We start from the raw sequence: 16,905 nt of genomic DNA, 5'->3' as shown, positions 1-16,905 counted from the left end.
AAGGCATTTCCACCACCAGTCAACCTCCAAGCCTGGCCATGGCAGAGAGGTCGAGAAGGGATAAGCTGCATGGTGGTGGCTTAACTAACTGCGCGCATTCTGTGGCCCTTACTACATACCACGCAGGCCTTGGGGCCATAACTGCCGACGCACAGGGTTACCCAAACAGAATCTCATCCCTCAGACCCAGATACTGACGGGCTGATTCCTCACATACCAAATGCTGAGTTGCACTTTTCTGAATTAGCAGAAGTTGGCTTGTGGAAGGACTTCTATTAGAGTGAAAACCTACTGCCAATCCCTGAAGTGCACATTCCCTCTGGGACCTCCTGGTCTATCTTTGACAGCTTTAAAATGCTGTTAATGGCATGACTTCATCTGCCCCATGCTAGAATGATCCATATTTAGGCCAGCAACCACACGGTCCTCGCATCACTCCTCTGGGCTCCAGGACAGAAAGGGGCTCTTAAGTCAGGAAGCGAACGCTTTTAACCCATAATTGCTCATCCTCCATCAAATTTCTTGACAAAGTGGCAAAAATGAACTTTGCTGGATAATTGAACTTTGCTGGTCTCAACACTCCAATCGGAGGAAGCCCGCCCTCTTCTCATTCAGAGTCTATTTTTCCACAGAGGGCTCTTTCTCCCACTCACAGGTAGTTTTCCTGAGTTTGTTTTTTTTTTTTTAAGCACATTGAGAAGAAAGCAGCACAACATCATGAGCCTGCTTAGCCTTTTCAAAGGCAACAAATAAGCCGGTCCCTCAGGAGAGGGAGCTCTGCTGCAGGGTGGGAGGAATTCCTTGAGAGCTTTCAGACTCCTGTTTCCCAGGAACAACCCAGGTCCACAGTCAGGCTGGGGTCCACAGGCTTTTCCGAGGCAGGCAAACCCCAAGATCGATGAAAGCCTATATCAATTTTAATTCTTAGTGCGTCACAGGCAGGCAACATAGAACACAGGCCTCATCTTGAATTAGTCAAAGGAGGTTCTCCGGATATTTTCATCAAAATAGCATATTGACATATTACACAAAGCCTTTGGCATTGATGTCTCGTAACAAAGGTTAAAATGTGAGCAGCGAAAAAGGCGGCTCTGAACCCTGAAATATTTTGAAGGCTGGCTGCAATCTGGAAGACATTTTGTGGTTTCTGTACATGATATACATTACTGACATATCAGGGACCAGCAGGTTAAGCAGAAAAGGCTTTGGCCGCCTCACGTTTATTACAAATGGGGGAAGAGAGACAGAGACAAAGACAGAAAGATCGCTCTGCCTTATTGAGCTACTTTGGTATAAGATTTCAGCCTAAGGAAACTGAAAGTGTCGTGAAAAACAGCTTCGTCCCAAAACAGACAGGGAGCCCCATTCTGTGCCGCTGGATTCTGCTCCCGGGGGAGGGACACCACTAGGAGCTCGTGGACACGCATCGGTCAAAGCAGGAACTTCTGTCCTTACGGCCAGCGAGCTGCAAACTTTTTCTAGTGCCCTTTAGAAAAATAATGCTTTCAGGAACCCCAGAAAGATTTAAGATGCACCTTATCTCCAAACCACACCTACCTTGACTCCAATGAAAGACTTGCGGTGATAGAAGCAGCACAGAGCTGCGGAGACAGCATGGAAAGCATTGCATTCCTTAGGCATCTTTCAGTCTTCAGTCCCAGGGACCACACACTTTCCTTACGGTTAAAAGAAAAGAGGCTTCGGACGTCAGAGCCCCAGCCTCGCCGCAGCAGCTGTGCTGCTCCTGCTCGCAGTCCCTGGTCCCTGGCGGGGCAGTCAGTCGGCTCCTTCTCCCAGGCCAGTCCGGGACTTTCCCCCTCTGCCGAAGCCAATACGATCCACTCACTCGATTCTGGCAGGCTAGTGTCCAGCCTGCCATGCACACAGTGCCAGAAATTCTCATGTGACCAGACTTGCTTTCTGATGAAATTCTAACCCCTCTTAGAAAAGGCCTTGGGCTTCAGCTATCCCCCTCGATTTAGAGACCCGGCAGAAATCATTAACCCCCCAGGCAACCTTTCCTTCTAGGGGTTGAACCACACCATGCAGTCTGCTCCTAGTGGCTCTCTCTGTTTGCTTGCCACCCCAGCACCCAGGGGTTTAAGGAAGCAGGGCAAGTTGTACATACCACACCACCATGTTATGAGACAGAGACTCCTTTGAGAAAAGGACATGGCTTAAAAGTGACCAGGGCATGACTTTCCTAGGAGCAATCCCAGATGTCCTAGGTAACTCAGGCAGGATCCCTGTCCTCACTCTCCCACGCCCACCTCCAGAGCTGTTTATTTTTAATTAGGATGCTCCTGGCAGCCAGTTTGCGGCTGATAACGTTGGCACAGCCATCACTATTGGCAACGCAATATTGCCTTTTGGTGTTTAATTAGCAAGTCCGTCAGCAAACACCCTGAGCGCCCTGTGCCCTCCCCACGTGACTGTGCAGTCTGTTGGAGGATGGGGACTGCGTGCCCGCTTCGGACACAACTGTTCATCCTACGCCCCTGCTTACTTTCATTACCCATCTCCACTTTAATTGCCCACTTTGCCAAACCTCGACCCAGCACACAACCCTTGAACCCAGTGTGTCCAAGTGGGGCCTTCCTAGATCCCCTTCGGTGAGAACCCCCACAAGAGCCTCATAACACCTTTAGGGGAAAGTTGTTGCTTTTCTTCTTTCATTCAAGTTACAGTGGATACTTAACAATTCTGTTTTTTTGTTTTTTATGTGTTTGTTTTTTAAAAACCAAATCCAGTTTTCTGCCTGTAGCTCTTCCTCTCCTGCTGTTTCAAATATTAACTTTTTGTGGCTTCGGCCACTCAAAAATGGAATGTGTCCTGAAGCTTTCTAAAACTTCACACAGGCAGAAACTTGTAACGAGGAAGAAATAGAACCTATTCAGTCCAGAAAGGAACAATACCAGATGAGGCATGAGGGAGGTATGAGAAATATCCAATGGGATTAGTGTCAAATCCTCAGGAGGCCTCGGCCTTTGGACTAGGTCAAGTTTGCCTGTCAAAACAGGGAACTGTTTGCAGTGAGCAGGTAGGAAAGCCACAGATCTCACGCCCGCCGAGGGCAGAGGCTCAGCTCCATGAACATGCCAAATGTGGGGGTGGAGCTGCTCAGGCTCTGTCACCACAGAAATAACTGGGGAGCTCCCTTCGACTGGTTTCCTCCCTCACTCCTCCGTGACTCTGGAGGTCAGGGTTGCCGTCCTGGGCACTCCTGGGCAGCCCACTTGGGCACCTGGAAGCAAGCACGCCAAGGTGCTAGACCTCAAAGTGGTTGTTGAGCTGGAAGAGCCTTGAAGATCAGCCAGTCAGTGGGTCAATACTGTCCGCCAAGGTCCATGGACTGTGCCAGGAGGGGGCACTTCCTGGCTCACCCGCGTTTCTATCAGATGGGGTTCCAACGTGAGTCTGCATGAGCAGCCTGGGCCCATCCCCCCAGTTTTGTAGAGATGACTCATCAATCGAGACATTAGCCACCAGGGAAGGGGCACAGTTTTCACTTGCTATTGCCCTTTGGCAGAAAGTAACACTCCTTGAGGCTAAAAAACTCCCCCAAGAGGCCAGAAAAACACCATCCCAGCTCCTGGAAAAGGGAGGAGAGCAGTTCCTTAAATCCTGCCAGAAATTCAGTGAGATCAGTCAGCCGAGAGCCTCTGAATTTCGGACATCCTTCCCCCAGAAATTGTGAATGAAAACGCATTCTTAAAAGTAAATATGCAAATAACTCAGACATGTAAATTACATGGAATTATGTAGTAACGTGATCCAGAGCCAGGGTAAAAACAAAAGACATTCAGATCACTGTAGATTCACAGCTCTTGTCACCTGAGGCTTTCCCTGTTTGCTCTAAGAAATATCTCCAATATGCCCAAAGAATTCATTCCACCAGGATTAAAGAATGGGCTAATCTTATTAGGTAAGTGTTTCCTAAGCACCTTTTATTTTTGTTCTACACGAAAAATAATGTCTGAAGCAGCACTCAAAGGTTTTAATCAATTTTCTCCCAAATTGGCCAAGGAGAGAGACAAAAATAACATGTTGTTATCGCAACTAAAGATGATAATTGCATGAATTTGCAAAGTGCCCTTCAGTGACTTGTTATGCTTTTAAATGTCTCCTACTTATGCTGATCAATTCCCCCACATTCTCCCACAATGATTATTCTATTCTAGTTACAAAGAAACAGAGGACCAGAATGGCGTGTCACTCAGCAGAGAACAAAGGAGCAGAAACTCCAGCCTATGACTGCAGAACCTGGTATCTGATCATATGGAAAAACAAATAAGAGGGTTTCTTTTAATGTCTTGCAATTAAACCTGTTATTCACGCAGCCCCATGAAAACGCTGTGACCTGGAGCAGTGGGTCACTTTCTGATGATTTGGTACATGGGATCTAGGACCCATCAAATTTGGATTCGGAGTTTTCTAAACACCATGCCCTTTTGGGGACAAGGGAGGATGTCCAGTGAAATCGCAGGGACTGATGAAGGGAAGGAGGGGCCCAGCAGGGCAGCACAGGGCTCTGGGAAGTGCTCTCCAGCGCCCCACTCTGGCCACCTGGGAGGCTCACGCCTCTGCACCAAGGGAAACACCTGGGAAAGTGGCCAGGGCTGGGCAGCCAGGTGGACCCTGAATCCCTATTATCTCGGGTGAAATGCTGCCTCCCCAATCCGGGAAGGGGGTGAAAGCAGGCCAGGGAACGGCCCCAGCACAAGCATTGCCCTCGAAGCCAGTTTTTCCTTGGGCAGCCCTAATACTAACCTGCCCTACTTAGTAACCATGGAAACAGGAGCTGCCTGCCAAGCCATATTCAACAGACACATGCGTCCTGTTGGCAGCAGCCCTTCGCTGAGAAGTCAGAGAGAGCAAGTGCAGAGTTTCCGCTAGAAGATCAGGCTCCCAGTGAGGTAGACCCTCTCTCTGACAGGGCATGGGACAGGGACAGGGGGCAGATGGCAGGAGAAAGATATGCCTATGTCTGCTTTTCACTGTTTCAGGGCAATTGGGTAATAATACTGCCTGTAGCCCCAAAACCGTCCCCAAAGCCACCCCAGAATCAGGGCACCAACCCTTACACTGAGGTACCCTGGGTCACTGTCAAGTAGCCCTATGGACAGTGACTCTGCGCATGGCCAGAGGACACTGGGCTGAGGCTGCAAGGCTCACCGTGAACAGACCCGAAACATCAAGCTGCAGGGAGGAACACCAGTCATCCTGATCAAAACAGCTCAAAACTTCTTGTGGCAGTTGCTGAGATTCTTCATCCCACCCCCTCTCCTCCAAAGATCAATGCTTTTTGCTTCCACTAAACCCCAGTGACCTGGCTCTCAGTAAACAAAGACAGCTTTAATGAGCTACGGAGTGAGGCCGACAAACCACCTCTGTTTCTCCTGGCATCCTAGAAAGTGGGCAAAGATTAGCCTGGACCCGCCCAGCCTGGCACCAGCCTAACATCACAGTGAGGATGCCCTCCGAGGGCCCAGCTCCCTGGATAGCAGAGTGGCCGGTGCCTGGGAAGTCCTGGGCAGAAAAAACGTCAAGTTTTATCAGAAGCCCCACTCCCAAGGCTTCTCCGGGCACCCGCCCTGTCTCTGATTCTGAAAAATAAGCCAGAAGCTCATGCATCTCCAAGACACACCCTCAGACAAAGAGCAAGAAGGCTTGAGTAGGGAGAGCTGGGAGACCAGGGAGGGCAGGAGAGACGGCTCTGGGCAAGACGTCACCTTCTCTTCCGGCCAGGCTAAACAGCTACAGAAGCTGCCAAAGACAGTTCAACACATTTCCCTACGTGCAAATCCAATTGATTTCTTGCTCCAAAAAGGAAAGCAAACTGCGCTTGCTGAGAGGAGGGCGGGCAATGCTGGCCAAGCTCTCTGGGCCCCTCTGTGCACTGGTGTGGTCAAGACGTTCACTTGCCCTGGTGCATACAGAGGGTGCATTTAGGAGTATCTGCTATAGACATCTCAGTCTGACAGTTTCCCCAGATTCCTCAAGGGGATGAAAGAGTATGGCTGTTAAATGGTCTCTGTCCGGAAGAGGTATTGATCTGCATAGAACACAAACAAAGAGACTAAGTACAATCTTCACAAACAGATTTCTCTCTCCTGGGCCTTATGTCTCCCTTTACAAATTTCTGTTTCTCTAGCTAGCTATTAAAATTGCAGAACTGAATAATGTGAAGCAAAATTAGGCATCCTGCCCTGGTTTTGCATTCTCACACTATCACATGCAATCCCGTTCCATACACCCCCACCGATACCACCTATTTGCTGGTTATCACCCCGGAAATCCCTTATTATACAAGCTCAATTTTCTGTTTTAGGCATTGAGGCAAAATTAAAAGAACATGCACAAGGTATAATCCCAGCCTCTCAATCAGCAGGCTCAGCCTGTCTGGCAGTCTTGGCCTTCTTTAAGATTGTGTGAAAGCCATGGGCCCTCCCTCTAGAGCAAAAGGCACATACTTGCAAAGCTTTACATAAAATTTCAAACAAATTCTTGTATTCTTGTATTCTCTGAAGCCTATCCATACACCCCTTGGCGTCTTACCCATCTGAGACGAGTTGCCACCTACTTCCCAAGCTTCCTGTGCTACACCTACTATGCAGGCTTCACACCCAGAGCAGTCATTTATTTCTCCTGTCATCTCAGTTCCTAGGTTTTCTTTGCTGTACACTTCTCTTTTCTCTTCCTTCCACTTTTGAGAAGCATGAGCTATGTAAGTAACTAATAGGCAATGACCACAAAAGCCCTGCGGACCCCTTCCCACAAAAAGTGTTGCAGAAATGGGCCAAGGGGCATCTGCAAGGCCCTCAAGAAGCCTCACCAGCCAGGAGCAGCTGCCTCTCCCATCTCCACTGACACTTGTTCTCCTGTCTCACGAGCACCTCTACAAACTGGCATCTTCCAAAACTGAGCTGTGAGACAGATATCTGCATGTCTCTAAAATGGGTCTGGAACATACCCTGGAGGAAGGACGGTAGAGGGAGAGCCAGGGTGGGTTCAAGTCTTTGCTGGACCACTAGCTAGCTGGGTGACCTTGGGGAATTAACTTCTCTGAGTCTCAGTTTCCTCCCTAAACTTACCAGGTTATTGTGAGCATCAAGTGAGACAACACATAAAGAGCCTGGCACCCAACACATAGCAGGCACTCAGCAAATGTGAGCTTCCTTCCCCCTTTGAAGGAAGGGACCGCACACCTGTCTCCCCTACCGCTGCTGCAGGGCACGTGCCCACCTATAGGCTGGCCTACAGGCGCCCCCACAAGAAGAGGATGGACAGTCACCACACCTTGGACCACTGACCATGGACTGCATCCCAGCTCGTACACCTAGGAAACTCTTGAACCTTAAAAGCCAGGGAATTATAAGGAGACGTTTTTAGAGTTTTTTAGCCTTAAAATATACTTTAGCCTTTAAATTTAAAAATTGCACATTAAAATTACACATGTGGTTTTAATCACGTTTGCTCAGATGTCTCAGATGATTTTCTACTCCAGAGTCTTTGTCATTTCAGGAGTTAACAAGCAGCATGTATATGCACAGCTTCTGCCCACTTGGCCCTCACCCAGGGGACTCCTGGGTTTATCCACAACTACCAAGCTCTCGATGTAAGACCCTGTCAGAGCCAATCTGACTGGGGACCCTGTCGGCCCCCTCCCCCATGGGGCCTGGGTGGCACCCCTCCTTTGGTACCAAGCTGGCTGCAGAACTGGAGTTGGCCGTGTCCTGGCTGGATGCCCTGCAGAATCCTCGCTCCCCCAGCCTGCCTCCTCCTCCAGTCCAGCCCCGGGACTAGATCTTCCACTTGTGTTTAGTGTGCCCAGAGAACCGCCTCCCACATGCCCGACTCCCTCATACTTTGCCGGCCCGTGTTACTGGGTTATCTGACACCAACCATTTCTAAAACTAGAACCATGCCTGGTATGGCTCCTTGGGTGCTCTGCCCCTCTGCCCAGCTGCCCTCTCTAGACTCTGTCTGTGCCAGGCCCCCACCCCCAGATACTGCTTCTGCCTGGACCTCCTCTTGTCAAACCCCTAATGGCAGGAATGTGCCAAGGTCACAGTGCAATCTTCCAGAGCCGTCCCTCCATCTCCACCTAGAAAGGCTGCCAGATGTCTGAGTGGATGAACCAGCCCGCCAGGAAGGCAGGCAGGAAGCTGGGGTGGAGGGTGGTGTCAGCACAGTGAGAGGGGGAGTCAGGCTAACCCCACCCATTCCAGCCTTGACAGAAAATGTGCTTATTAATCCCTTCTCCTCTGTTGTCAAGCAAATTCCAGCCATCTGAGCTAAATATTTCAGTGGGAAAATATTCCTTTTCCAAGGTCATAAGCTGATCCTGGGCATTATCACCTGAGTGACATCCTGGATAATCCTGCATCCTGCCAAAGTAGCTATGAGAGTCAGTCTAGCCTAGGAGCTCTTAGCCTGGGGGTGGACTGGGGCTTCCATGAACTGCTGGAAATTGCACACAAACTGTTGTGTATCTGTTCATTGAGGAAAGGGGTCATTACTTTTACCAAATTCTCAGAGTTATGTAACCTAAAAATTCCTACTGATCCAGAAAGACTTTCAGTAGCTAGCAGGGAGGGAAGTGAGAATACTCCAATGGTCACAGATATGAGCAAGGATAGACACAGTGCCCAGCTAGCTGGGTACCTTGGTCACAGTCCGGCCTTGGCAGGGCTGTGGTTGGAAAGAGGAGGGTATAAACAGCCTTGAGGCAAGCAGTGTCACAGCTCCTCACAGCTGCTGGCATAGCTTTCCCCGCCTGTGAAAGCAGGGGAACCCTCACTCAGCTGGTGGAAGGGCCTTGTTTGCATGTAATACTTGTCACAGTAAACGTGGACACAGCTACGAGTTTGATTGTCAGCAACCCCTCCTCGCCACAGACTTCAGGGATGCGTTCAGGAAGACTGTGGCAGTCACAGACATCTTTCCACGTCACTCGCCCCGTGTGCAAGGTCTCCAGGAGCCAGCATTTCTATGGAGAACTTTTACCATGGCATCTCACTGAATACTCACTCTAGGAGAAGGGTATTACTATCTCTATTTTACATGTGGGATCAAACAGCTCTTACAGTTAATAATTAAAACAACATGACGTAGAATGGCTGGCTCTATCTGATGTGATAATGGAAGCATGGATAACACCTGGTTGCCAGGAGTGCTTTATCTTGTGCAAATCCAAAAGGCAGCCCTTCCTCCGACCAAGGGACAGACATTCTTGGCAACAGTGACAGAAACTCTCATCTGAAATATCCCCAGTCAGAGAGCCTAGTCCACTTATAACCGACAGGAAGGGCGGGGCATGTTCGGATGGATGCTGAGGTCAGACTCTGAGAAGATCTAGGAGGCAACAAAGCCCCATCGCACAAGGTGTTGACTGGAGGCTGAGGGACTGCCTTTGTCGTACGTGGAAACATAAACTGTGCCCCTTTACATGGAAAGGACAACTCGGGGTTCTGTGCATGGAAAGGACTGTACTGATCACCAGCCAGTTTCTTCATTCCTGAGCTGGTCAGCTGCCAAGGACAATGTTGCCTGCAGAAGTGACATCCAGATGTTCAACGTCTGTCCTTCCTGGTGCCCAAGGTGGGGACAATGGATTCCTTTGCCAGTGGCTCAAGGACAATACAATCCCTGGCCTTGCAGCATGTACCCAAGTGGGTGGAGGGAGAGTTATTAGGGAGAGCAGCAAAACCCATCTGGATAGTTCTCCACGAATACCATGTGAAACAGATGTGGGAATCTTTCCAAAGCCAGACTATAGATCATGGAGGACTTGCAGCCCTGTACCCTCTGCCCCCAACCTATAACTTCTCTGTAACAGCCATAACAATTAAACTGGGAGGCAATGGGTATCCAGCACATAAATAAATGAGGAGGGAGATCAACTAGATAAAGACGGGCACAGGACTTGAAAAAATTAAGAAAAAATACATATATATATATATTGCAAAACCTAGCATTCATGTGCCAACATCTTATATAAGTACCTTGAGTAGGCAGAGGTAATTAGAAATATAACCTAATATACTTCTAATCCTGAAAATCTAGGGGGCAAATGATATAAATAGCAGATGGTGGTTATTTAAAAGCTTTACTGGATAGCATGTGTATTTGTTCTTAAAACAGACGTGTGAGCCAATCAGAATACTGGACACTGAATGGTCCAGAGGTGGACATGTGACCTACATGAGACCAATCAGAGTCCTCCCCTGGGATATTTCAAACTAGAACTGAGGGAGAGATCCCTTTTCGCCTTAGACCATAAGCTTTAAGACTATAGGCCTAGAGCAGGCTAGAGCCAGGTGTCCCCACTGTATGGAGAAGCTGATTGGAGAGAAAGTAGCCAGTGTGCTGAAAGAAGCAGATACAAGAGACCAAGAGTCCTAAAGATGTTTTCCTTCCCAGAAGGAGTCATCAACCCAGGCTACTCCACCAGGCTACTCCACCCCTACCCTTCCCAGTGGTAAATTTCTTAGCTCACATCATTAGAGTTTATAGGTTCACCGTATCAGCGTGAGATTAAAACTTGAGATCAAGATGTAACACATTGTGCTGGACTCTACTAGAGATCACATGTATAAGATGTAATCTCTATATCTAAGAAATGCTAAGAAGGAGCCAACATAAACATGTTACATGAAAACTTGCATATAATACACCCATTAATAATAGGGTTGTGCACTCATGTGTCAGCAATGGGTGGAAATTAATGGTGTTTTGCAGCCTACTTCAGGGACTTCCATGAAAGAACTGAGTTGTCTTGAGTTGTCAAGGATAAAGAAGAAATGAATTTGCCTCTAGGAAAAGGGAGAGGGATTCATGGAGTTGGAATGTCCTGTGCACTGGTGTAGGTGTGAGTTTCGCTCCCACATCCAGCACCCCTCCTAGGCTAAGGGAAACCACTAACCAACTGCACACTCAACCTTGCTGATGTGGCAACAGCACCACCTTAAGCTCCTGGAGGATGTTTCCAAAAGCCTATCCTGTTACGTGGAAAGCCATAGGACCTGATTCAGAGGTACTGGTTAAGATACTCCTTTACTGAGGCCAGGTGAACTTTACCAGGTCCAATCACTTGGGAGGGCAACTCTCATTGACTTTTTTCTAGGTCAAAGGACAGGAAATTTACATCATCCCCAAAGTATATTCAAATCTTTGCAAATTTGCTCCTTAGACAGTCCTTAGGCAGACACAGCCTGGAAATTTCAGAGCCCTGGTTCTCAGTCTGTGTGGCCCCTCAGGGGTTTCCTTCTCCCTTTGCTACTGCTCTATTTACTCCAGAAGGAACCCTGGCTCCAGCCCTGTCCTCCAGCGTCTGGCTACTGAAGCACCCATTACAATGACTAGTGTCTACTAGCTTCAGGACCCATGTCATATTCATCATCATCATCCCAATGCCCAACACAATGTCTGAGCATGGCAGGGGCCCAGTGAACATTTGGAGATAGCACAGGCATTCTCAACCCGGGGTCCACAAACACCTTGGAAGTGAGATGCACAGTAAGTGTATATGCATGGTTCTTATTCATCATATTTGCAAAAAGGTAGGGACCCTCTTCCCCACAAATAGTTAAGAACCACATAGGCATGAGGCACAACATGCCACACTGAGGCTGTGCTCCTCTCTGGGGGGACCAGCCTTGCCATCCTCTGGCTGGTTCCCACCTGAGCCCTAAGAGTTATCTGACTCTCTCAAACTGTGCACTACCTGGGATCCCAAACCAGGAGGGGCTCCCAGAGTGCACTAATCCCCAACTCATACCACCTGTGCTCTGCTCAAGTAATTCTAAAGCCAGGAGATCAGGGAACTTGGCCCTGTTCTGCCCAGGCCTTACAGGTAAACGCCATGGGAATTCAGGGGTAGGAGGGGTGGGGAGGGGACTGAGCCAGGATGGACTCAGCTGGACCACACAGATCCCTTCAAAAAACACCCACCTAGGCCTGGGAAAAATAAGAATCCAACTTGAGACTAGTGGCCACAGGAAACAGTTCATCAGCTTCATCATTTTTCCTGCACAAAAAGGTCTTTTCAGAGTGTGAATGGGGGCTTTATATAGTAAGTTCTGATCCACAGGCTAATAAATATGTGAAATGGCCTCTCAGACCAGGTTCCTGCAGCCTGGACACTGAGGTCATTCAAGAAACAATTAGATGCCATCTGGAGAGAGCTGGGATGCGAAAGGAAATTGCCTCGAAGGGCCAAGCAGCATGTTCTCATTCCCAGGGTCTGACACATCCTTATCTTCATTCACATAAAGGCCGGGATGGAGCTTGGCCAGCTAATCCACGCTGGGAGCACAGAGTGAGCAAATGCTGCGGCAATTAATAAAAGCTTAAGGATCAAGAGAATGCTCATTTTCAGCCTGCACCAAGTAAATTTATCTCCTAAATGAATTTATCCCTTGACTACACTTTCACATCCAAGCAGAGCATCTTTGCCATAAACCAGGCCTTGGCCTCACCAAGCTTTGGGTTTTCACAGTCTTACTAGTAAAGAAGCTAGAGCATATCGGCAACTGCCTCTGGCCAGGCTCTCTACAGCACACAACGAGCAGTGGCTCAGTCATGTCAGACGGACTTAGTCATTCCTGGAGTTCCACAATCCACTCGATTGTAAGGAACGGGCCCACAACTGAGAACCCTTCCTTCTAGGATTGATTCTCAATGTTTTCTTATTTTTAAATGAAAATTTAATGTCTTTTCTATATGAATAATCAGTCTCTTTAACTGTAAATGCAATTGTTGGGCAAGCAGGGTTTCAAAATAAACGTAGGTAGAGGGAAAAAAATGGATTTGGACAGCAGAAGAGGATGATTTGTGTCTTAAGTGTTTCTGTACCTTTTAGGCTCTTAAGATGCAGGGGACACTCTGGCATGGTGGTGCGTGAAGTGTACGCTGCAGGCACACGGCAGTCTTTCAGGGAGTCCAAGAGGTCAAAACTTATTTTCACAATATGGAGGCATTTTTTTTGCCTGTTTCACTGGGTTGACATTTACACTGATAGTACCAAAGCAAAGATGGGTTAACTCCTAGTACCTCAGCACAAAGCAAGGCAGAGGCACCAAGCTATTCCAGTGGTCACTGCACTCTTGACCCCCACAATATTTAAGAAAAAATAGCCAGTTCCACCTAAGAAGTCCTCGATGAAGCAGCGAGAATTATTCGCTTTATTAAATCTCAGCCCTGGAGTACATGTCTCTTTAATATTCTGTGCGATGCAACGGGAAGCACACAGAAAGCACTCCTGCTGCATACCCAAGCACTGTGGCCGTCTGAAGGAAAAGCAATTGTGCGGTTGACTCGGGAGCTGAACTAGCTGCTTTTCCCTGGAGTGCCATTTTAACTTCAAAGAATGTCTGACAAACTCGGTTATTCAGACTCGGGTATTTATGTGGCAGCCATTTTCTGAAAAATGAACAAAGTGAGCCTGTTACTTCAAGGAAAACAACTGACAGTATTTGTTGCCAATGATAAAATGTAAGCTTTCAAGTGAAAATTAGAATTTGGGAAAACTCGTGTTTACCACCATGTGTTTGACAGCTTTCCAATACTTTAATGACTTTTCTGATGAGATCAGTGGGCACATTAATGAATGTGGGTTTTGATATTATATCGTGAAATATATTAGCATTTGCAAGTAACTCGATCGTAAAAATTCTATTAGAGAAAATTTGGAAACTGAGAGAAAACAACAAACCAAAAAACCCCTCTTAGTTGCCAGGAATTTTTATTTTGACCTAGTGTATGACTCTTAATCATTCTATCCCTAGGTTTTTATCTTAGGAAAACTCTTGCACAAATGCACACCGAGCCCTCTCAGCTGATGGCAGCACCACCCTTCCTGCACACGCTGGACTCCTCTTTTCTCCCACCTCACGTCCAATCCACTGGGAAACCCGGACAGCTCTACCTTCGCAGCACACACCTGGAATCCCCCTTCTTCACCACGCCCCCTGCTAGCACAGGTCCAAACTACCAACACCTCTCGCCTGGACAATCGCAGTGGCCTCCCCTGGTCTCCCTGCTTCTACCCCCCACCCCACCCCAGTCCCCTGCAGCCTCATAGCAACACGGAAGCCGAAGTGAACCTGAGGCAGCTCCCCGTGTCACTCCATAAAAAGCACAGTCCTTACCCTGACATACAGGCCCTGTGCGATCCGCCTTGTCCGCCGTCCTTACCCTCACACAGCTCCTACCACTCCAACATCAGCTCAAGTTCACTCCCTCCAGTCCTCTGGCCTCCTCGTTCCTCAATGGAAGAGTTGGGCTCTGGCTTCACAGTCTTGCCCTTGCTACTTCCTCTTCCCCTTAGACATCACAGCTGACTTGCTCTTCCACTCAAAAGTCACCCTCTTGGTGAGGCCTTTCCTGGCCACCCTGTCTAAAATTTTATGTCCCCTTTGCCCAACATTTCATAGTTTTTCTCCCTGATGAATCAGCTCTGCTCGGCACTCATCGTTAGCTATCATGATTGACTTGTCTTTCTTATTGTCTTCCCACTCCTCCACCCCTACAATATAAGCTCCACAGGGGTAGGGACATTGTTTTGTTCACTGCTGTATCCTCAGCCCCTAGAACAATGACTAGCACATGGTAGATACTCAATAAATATTTGTTAAATGACTACATACTTACTGCAAAACCGTTTTTAACAGCAGAACATTAGAAAAACCCAAATGTCAGCAGGGAAATGGTTAAATAGAACTGTATTTCATATAATGGAATATTGGATAGCCATTCAAAAGAAGGAGGTGAATCCACATATTTAATAGGGAATGATGTCCAATGAAAAAAGCAAGTTGCAAAGCAATAAGTAGTTAGATCCTATTTTGGCAATAAATAAATAAATTTCTTCTCTAATTTGATCATCCTCAAGAATATCTGAAGCTTCCTCACTCTTTTCTCATTCAAGAAATATGGAGTACCTACTGCTTCCCCCAAGCTCTTCCTGCTGCCCTCTCTTGCTCCGCCCGCCTGGCACACACTGTCCCACAGATGTGGGGTCTTCCCCACCAATCGCAAACGTGCTGGTAGCTGTCTTCTGCCTCACTAACACCAGCTTCCTTCCTGCCAAGTTGCCAGTTTTTTCAGTTATGAAATCACAATTCAAATACAAGTTCTTCTAAGGAAACTTCTTGGTTGCCACAGGTAAATCTTCAAGCCAAATGTCAAGCCCATACCTCAAAATCTACATACAGCATCACAGCATTTTAGTTCTTTGTTTAAGAACGTTAGACAATTAATTCTAATAGTAAAATACCTTGACAATTTTAATCTGCCTTACATGAATCCAATCAAAACAACCTGCCTATTTATGTATTGTAAACACAGCCCTTCTTTCTGAAGCTGAGATATAATGTTATGACACACTATTACATTTAAAAGCTCCCAGAATATTTAAAAATATTTAAAAATGGAACAATGCTGCACTGTTGTGACATGTAATTACCACTAGAGGACAGAGTTGAATAGCAAACGATTCCAAAGCTCAGAATCATGGCCTCCCTTTTTGGTGTTACTGGGTCCCTATAGTGGATAACAAGATCTCCTAAGGAGTAGATAGGTCTGAGCCATAGAGGTTGCCAAAACTGCACTGTTAAAAGCTGTGTATATCTCTGCCCAAATATGTGAGTATGGAAGGTGACAACAGTGATCCCACAGTTTTATCCTGTACCAAGCTGGCAAGAGAAGGTTGACTGAGGTTAGGTTTGGGAACCTCCTTGCTATCTTGAAATAAAAACATTGAAGAATTTCTGAAAAATTTTTAGAGATGTCAGTGTTACTTGCTTTGGGAGATGGAACAATCTTTGGAACAACCTCATTCCCCCTTCCCTCAATTTAAGTGCACTTTGCTTCTGGTTGGGTGCGGTCAGTCGCTAAATATTTATTAAAAGGAAAAGAAAAGGTCCTTGCTCTCAGAACTCACTTTCTAGTTAGAAGTTTTGCTTTTTTTTTTTTAAATAAACAAAATTTGGGACAAGTGCTATGAGGATAACATGCAGAGTAATGAGATAGTGACTGGGGGCTGCTTTCAGAGGGAAGCCAGGGAAGGTCTTCCAGAGGTTGTAAAATCTGAGTCAAGATGAACCAGCCACACAGACTGCTGCAGTAATAGTTATTAAACTAGTATTTACTGAGTGCTAACTATATGCCAGGTGCTGTGCTAAGAACTTTACATGCACTAACTCATTTAATTCCTAAATTCTCCCATTTACTCTTAAGGAAATTGAACTCCAAAGAATTTTAGTAACTTGTAAAGGTCAAACAACCAAGAACTGGCTAAGATAGGGCTTTGGATCTGTGTTAGTTTCCTAGGACTGCTGTGACCAACCACCACAAACTTGGTGATTTTAAAACAGAAGTTTATTCTCTCCCAGTCCTGGAGGCTGGAAGTTGAAATTGTCAGCAGGGCGGTGCTTGCTCTGAAGGCTGCAGGGGAGGGTCCTTCCTTGCCTCTGTCTAGCTTCTGGTGACTGCTGGCAACCCTGGCATTCCCTAGCTTGTAGCCTCATCCCTTTCATCTCTGCCTCTGTTGTCTCCCTGTGTGTCTGTGTCTCTCTGTCCAAATTCCCTTCTCCTTCTAAAGATACCAGTCATTGGATTAGGGCCCATCCTAATCCAGTATGACCTCATCCTAATCTGATTATATCTGCAAAGGCTCTTTCCAGTAAGGTTACATTCGCAGGTACCAGGGCTTAGGACTTCAACGTATCTTTTTGGAGAACACAATTCAGCCCACGACAGCATCCTAGCACCCTAGTTTCAATTCTTGCTTGCCTATTAGTCTCCCAGTCTCTTTGCCACCTCTTAAATAGTTTGGGGTCTCAGAAGAATCTTCTTCCTTGAGCCAGGAAGGATAGTGCCTCAACTTCAAGGCTAATGCCT

The 16,905-nt window shown here is 47.2% G+C and overlaps 1 protein-coding gene across 2 annotated transcripts in view; it reads right to left on the bottom strand.

The window, feature by feature from the left end:
- Positions 1 to 16,905, bottom strand: part of BCAR3 (breast cancer anti-estrogen resistance 3) — a 109,426-nt gene that overhangs the window by 46,922 nt on the left and 45,599 nt on the right. The window contains exon 1 of one of the 2 annotated variants that reach the window (XM_012661121.1): positions 1,558 to 1,853. The exons of the other annotated variant lie outside the window; for it this stretch is intronic. Coding sequence (XP_012516575.1) covers positions 1,558 to 1,641 — 84 coding nt within the window. The 5' untranslated portion in view covers positions 1,642 to 1,853. Of the gene's footprint in view, positions 1 to 1,557; positions 1,854 to 16,905 lie in introns of those variants that run through there. 2 annotated transcript variants of the gene reach the window in all.

Source organism: Propithecus coquereli, unplaced genomic scaffold (assembly GCF_000956105.1).
Source record: "Propithecus coquereli isolate 6110/MARCELLA unplaced genomic scaffold, Pcoq_1.0 Scaffold7, whole genome shotgun sequence".
Lineage (NCBI taxonomy): Eukaryota > Metazoa > Chordata > Mammalia > Primates > Indriidae > Propithecus > Propithecus coquereli.
This window is presented reverse-complemented; position numbering and strand designations above follow the sequence as displayed.